Source organism: Trematomus bernacchii, unplaced genomic scaffold (genome assembly GCF_902827165.1).
Source record: "Trematomus bernacchii unplaced genomic scaffold, fTreBer1.1, whole genome shotgun sequence".
In the NCBI taxonomy this organism is placed as follows: domain Eukaryota; kingdom Metazoa; phylum Chordata; class Actinopteri; order Perciformes; family Nototheniidae; genus Trematomus; species Trematomus bernacchii.
Window position 1 is genome coordinate 5,465,069 of NW_022987714.1, and position 6,025 is coordinate 5,471,093.

At 40.6% G+C, this 6,025-nt stretch overlaps 1 protein-coding gene across 2 annotated transcripts; it reads right to left on the reverse strand.

Annotated features, from left to right (window-relative positions):
- Positions 1–2,157: 2,157 nt before the first annotated feature.
- Positions 2,158–5,682, reverse strand: si:dkey-5i3.5 (uncharacterized protein LOC565091 homolog). 2 transcript variants are annotated; one of them, XM_034141819.1, is made up of 4 exons: positions 4,969–5,682; positions 4,149–4,406; positions 2,892–3,138; positions 2,158–2,729 (listed from the first exon to the last, which is right to left on the reverse strand). In XM_034141819.1, exons 2-4 carry the CDS (start codon positions 4,383–4,385, stop codon positions 2,368–2,370), a joined length of 846 nt encoding a protein of 281 aa, XP_033997710.1. In that variant the 5' UTR covers positions 4,386–4,406; positions 4,969–5,682; the 3' UTR covers positions 2,158–2,367. The 2 variants fall into 2 exon arrangements, with proteins under 2 accessions (XP_033997710.1, XP_033997709.1); XM_034141818.1 differs by having other exon boundaries at positions 4,149–4,430.
- Positions 5,683–6,025: the final 343 nt, after the last annotated feature.

Genomic DNA, 6,025 nt, shown 5'->3' on the forward strand with positions numbered 1-6,025 from the left:
TAAATAAAATAGCTGCCACTTTACAAGCTTTGTTAAACACATTAATGCATCAATAATCATTATCAAAACATGTAATATATTATTTGGAAATGGGCTTATTTGTATTGTGTTTACTTTTGTTACTTTAAGTTTATTTTGATGCTAACACTTTTGTAGTTTTACTTGAGTAACATTTTGATTACAGGACTTTTGTAACAGAGTATTCCTGCACTCTGGTACTATTTTTTACTTAAGTACAATATCAGAGTGCCTGTCCCACCTCTGCTTAAGGACAGTTTTTTTCTGTCATTGAGTTAACTAAAAACTCCTGAAGTGAAATATTTTATGGATATTTCATATGAAATATAAAGCTTACCAGTGCACAACGACAGATAAACTGTAGGCCTACTAGTAACCTAACTAATGAGAAGGGTATGTGAGAAACAAGTATACAAAGATAAACAATACAGTAAGTAACATTGAATAGAAAACGGTTACATTCTTGTAATTTTATTGCACACAGAAATATATCAAATGTTCAAGTTCTGAGACACAAAGCTTTACAACATTAGAGGCACTTGTTCCAACATCGACATTCAACGGCCGCCATTTATACAGGTTTACCACAGAAGCTCATTATGGGTTATGTCATAATCCTCGATGTATTATGGTGTTCATTTGTATGGTTTTATCAGCTTTCTGAAATCTACACAGGTAGCAACATTGTTCATAAAATAAAAAGGTTACAAGATATACACAAAGTAAATCAATATATTATATACAGTAACTGAAATAAAACTGACATTTTGCAATATGTTTAAAATGTTCCTTCTATGTTCAAAATCTTCCATTGGCATTTAATTTATTTATCAAACGTTACATAAGTCAAAATTATTACTTGCTGCTTCGGTAGATTGTCTGGCACCGCCATTTATGCAGGTTTACCACTGAAGCTCATAAGTCATTATTCTAGATGCGTCATAGTGTTAACATTCCCATGACTGGCTGGTTTCACAAGTGGCATAACAGGTTTCAATTCCCTTTGTTCACTGTCACAGAGCCAGTGTGAGAAACTTTCAAATGCAACCAAAGCAGCAATTAGGTAGTGTACTTCCGGATAGTATAGCACTACAACCAATACTCTTTTCTTTCATGCTACAAAGAGCACTTTCCATTGACAGAAAAATAAGGAGGTGTAACAGAGTTTCCCCTGGAACACACTCCCACTAAAGTGGTTATTGTGCAATCCTTCATGAATGTTGTAAACTCAGAACTGTTTTTCACAGCTGGAACATTTGAATAATCACTTCAGCATACCAAGCAGAGTGCATTTAAATATAAAGTGAAGGTCAAGTAAAGTGAAATGAAGTTGACTGCTGAAGTGGACTTTTTGTCTTTGTAAATAACATTTAGTTGATGCCTGAAACAAATCAGATTTCTCGGTTAACACAATTCCACTGACTTTGGTTATAGTGATTTTCGTTGTAAAAAGAGCTTTGAATTGGAAAAAACAAATGAACAACATCTTTAACACATCTCTTTAGGAATTGGGATCTGGGCACTCTAGTCAAGAGTGGTACCAAGTACTTTGCCGTATTTAGTGCCGGCACTCAGAGCCCCGGCACTTATGACCTCAGGGCATTTAGTACAGATCGCGTTCACACCGGAGTACTTTTCCCTGAGGGAAGATTACGCAAATGAGCCGCTGACGTCACTTCGTCTTCTTCTGCTTTGGGTTTACTGGCAGGCAGCAAACAACTTCACGGCGTATACTGCCACCCGGAGTCCCCGGCCGGAAGTCCCCGGAGTTGGGGACTGGCTTCAGTAGAAGCTGCTGGGACTCCCAGCAGCTTCTACTGAAGCCTTCCGAGTAAATCGCCAGAACGCCGACACCTCCTCATCTCCACCGCTCCCATGTTTTGTTTTGTGTTGCCATAAGTTAGTCTCTCTGCGTTTGTGCGCTGGGCGAATGCTAATGCTAATAATGCTCATGCGAGGATAATAAAATGGCGGCTCTACAAAACATTTCAGAGTTGTACGGGGCGTGGTTTGCAATTCGCCCAGCCAACCAGAACTGGGGCACTTTTTTCCCCCAGGAAAGTACGATCTCTCAGCAGGCACTAAAAATGGGGGTAAAAGTTCCCGAGATTAAGTGCTCTTTTTGGTGTGAACGCGACATAAGGGGTACTAACGGAACTAAACGCGAAAAGTACGGTGAAAAGTACTCCGGTGTGAACGCGGCTAATGCATCGTAATATATGTTTTCTTTTTCTTCACAAACCCATTCTGATGTAGCCATTTGTATTATTACTTTGGTTTGGTACACATATTTTAAGTTCAACATAGTAAAGTCAAGCTAAAATGGCAATGTGTTGTAAAGAAATGATCTTACATCTTGGCCTTTAGCTGGGTAAAGCCAAGTGTATGTAGGTACATGTCTATGGTGGTCAGATATTCTTGTTGGTGCCTCTTCAGGTGACCGGCATGTGTTGATTCCTTCCACTTCTTTGCTGTGGTGTCTATCCCGCGCTTTCTCCAGCGATCAATTATCTCCTCCATGGCTCGTGGGTCGCTCATTGGATCGTTCTCGCAAAAGAAGAACAGTGCAGGAACGGTGATAGGGGTTTCCCAAAACGTATCAATGCTTTTGTTAAAGTAGTCCACTGTCTGGCGTTTGAACATGCCAAAGTATAACATGCTTGCTTTTGTTACCAGTGTCTCCAAACGTGGAAATAAAGTCTTACCAAGACCTGGGCAAAGAGGACAAAAAATAGTATTATTTGAACTGAATAGCACTATTCATAAGTGTATCCACATTTGATTTTTCAATCCAGCCAGTGTCATTTAGCATTATGAGTAATAATTGAAATTAAATTAGTTAATGTGTTAAATCATATAAATATTGAACTGACCTATGGCCATCGTCTCCACTGAGCCCACCACCAGACTATCGTAGACTTGGCCTTTTATCCTCTGTGTAAGGTCCTGATATTTCTGGATGTCCTGGGAGACATGTATCAGCAGCTGAGCAAATGTGTAGCCACCGATAGAGAAGGCATGGACAACCAGTGGGCGGGACATAAAGCGTTCGGTCTGGAGCAACTCTAGCAACCTCTTCCCATGCTCCAGACCCCAGCGAGGCCACAGGAACTCATGCACCTTGAGTAAAACAATCAGAAAGAAATAAATGAGCTCAAATATGCCATTTGATATTGACTGTTTAAATGTGGGAATGATATGGCATGTCTGACAGCTATTTTGGGAATGGCAGGAGATGCAGAGTCTCAGTGTTTGTAAAGGAATAGCAATAGAGGTTCACAGCACTTAACCATCTTTCTGGTACAGATCACTGTGGAGCTTTCTTGTAACCGAGCAAGATTAACCCTTAGTGTTTCTTGCTATAACCCATTTGTACAATACAAATGAGCAATTCCAGTTTCTTAATGTGTTACCTGAATTGCCTAAATACATACTTACTAGAGTGCGCTCTCTTTATTACCTCGCTTTGTTGGCTCATTGTTATGTATTATGGTTAGTCACCACACCTGTACAACAGTTAAATGCTGGCACGCAGTAAGTCTTGGATACATAACACTGCATGCACTTGTATGACATTAATTTACAACCTGCTTAACATGAAATGAACCTTTGCCCCACTGGAGGTATGAGTCTCATGTGTTGTTGCAATGAGTGCATTGGGGTCCTTACCGACCACAAACTTTTCCCTCACTGGTGATATCTAACATGAGTGTAAACAGTCATGACCCCAAGATCAGATTTGAGAAAAAATCTGATAAAATCCATACCATATACCCTATTTTTGCTTAACTCATATCTCTGAGGCTAATGATAACCTTTTTTATCTTTCACAGGTATCAGTTAATTATATTTTTGTTTTGACTTGTTGGAGAGACAAAAGACACATGATACACATCTCCATTCTGATGTATTTTAAATATCACAATGATATGTCCTTTCAAAACAGTAGTTTTTATGCTGTTAACATTTCATCTTTAGTCATTTATAACATGAATTAAATTCAATTAATGTAAACATATAACTAACAGCTGTACATGCTTGTAATACAAAGCTGTGACTGGGTTTAATTTCCTCTTTGTTGTGTATGAATTATTTTTTTAGATCATTTTCTAAATGTGTATTTACCTTACCTCACTCTCCACAACAAGCACATCAAAGCCGGTACGGAAGTAGATTTCACAATATTTGGCCATAGCCTGAGGACGTGCGCCCATCCAAGGCAGCATGAGCATAAGAGGTTTATGGTCTTCAGAGGCTTTGTTCTGACATCCAAACACTGGAGATTCTAATTCATTCACATAAAAAGTGACATTCTTACTGAGGTGGTGAGCAGTGATGCCTCGGCTCAAAACTGCTCTGCTTACCATAGCTGCTGTTGTCAGGCTTCCCATTGCGAGAAATGCAACAAGCGTCTGCAAAATGAAATAGGAAACAAGGGCACAAGAGTTAAATATAAAAATAACTTAATATAAAAGTAAAAATGACAAATCTAACATTAGTAGTAGTATTCGTTTATTTGTCCCCGAGGGGAAAATGGGTTGCAGCACATCACAAATTACCAACCTTTAGTAAATGAAACAATATCAAATATTGCCTGGTTAAGTTAGTTTCAGGTTGAATATTTGACAGACATTCACTCCAGGTCCATCAGTGTATCCTTAGGGGTCGTACACATGCAGCAGTAATTCTGTGACATATTTGCTGTGTCTGATTGTCCATTCTATTTATACAATGTAGCATTGAATTGGAGTAATTAGTTACTCCAACGTCGACAATTTCCTCGCGGTATGTACTTGCGGCACGAGGTGGGCCGCTCGGATAAGTCACTAGCACCCCACCCCCCCCCCCCCCCCCCCCCTCGACAAAAAAAAAAGCAACTTTACGCCAATCTCAAAACGGTTTGTAAACGTTTAGCAACTACCTAACTTATCCGGTGGCCTTGTTACTAACCTGCTTTTAGTTTTGTGCCCGTGATGCTTCTGGTTATTCGACCGGTAGGGCTTTCCCAAAGCACATCATTGCCAGCAGTCACAGTGTAAGGTCAGCTAAAGACAAATAGCCTACTGTCGGCAAAGTCAGTTTTTTCCGTTTGAGTAATCCTCCCTCATCACTTTAGCTCCCTCCTCTTCCTTCTTCATGCTTGTTGTCTTCAGTGAGCAGTTCAGCAAACTGCTGCCCTCCTTCGGCGATAACGTGTTCCGCAAACAACTCTGCTTAAAGCAGACTACGGATTTGGCTGCTGACCAATACACCCGGCCATCTCCATCACTATCTACCATCCAGGATTTCCTAAATACCGAGGTCCAAACATGCTAGGGGGGTTCGTGGGTATAGAGGCTTTGCATATGACGTCACGGGTAACGTGACATCAGCCCAACGGCCATACTGGAGTACCAAAACAGACACCGTAATACGTCAGCGCTGTTTTTTTACCGGACATATAATGGTTAACTTCTGTGCCAATTGGCTGCGGCAACAGAGGTGATCGAAACAGGGGGCCGAAGTCATTTTACAGGCTGCCGGCGGTTATAACACACCAGGGTGAAGCAACACATGAACTTTCAAAGCGTCGCCGGGAAAAATGGCTCAATAGGATCGGACGGGAGGATCTCAAACCATCCAACCACAACTATACTCGCGTTTGTGGGGATCATTTCACGTCAGGTAAGTGTCGGGTTTTACATACAAACATTCAAAATGAACATATAACCCACGTACTAAGACATGTATCTTAACAAGGAAATAAGAATCCTGGAGTCTGTCATCGATCGACATATCAGATTGTGGAGTATCTACAAAGTAAAGTCATCCCTTGGCTCAGGTCATCTTCACACCAGTCTGTCAGTCCCCTGCAGTGCTTCGTTTAACTGTAATTTAAAGTAATTCCTCCCCCTACTGGCCATTTGATTATATGTAAACAGTAAAGGCTGTACAGTCCCTGGCACCTTTTCAGAGGCTTTTGGTTTCCTCAATTATTTGTCATGTTCCTATGTCTTGACACCAGCAT

Coding starts and splice junctions, on each gene's coding strand:
- si:dkey-5i3.5 (XM_034141818.1), bottom strand. CDS start 4,409: ATGGGAAGCCTGACAACAGCAGCTATGGTAAGCAGAGCAGTTTTGAGC. Junction 3,139..4,148: donor TGCTTGTTGTGGAGAGTGAG/GTAAGGTAAATA, acceptor GTTTTACTCAAG/GTGCATGAGTTCCTGTGGCC. Junction 2,730..2,891: donor AGTGGAGACGATGGCCATAG/GTCAGTTCAATA, acceptor CTCTTTGCCCAG/GTCTTGGTAAGACTTTATTT.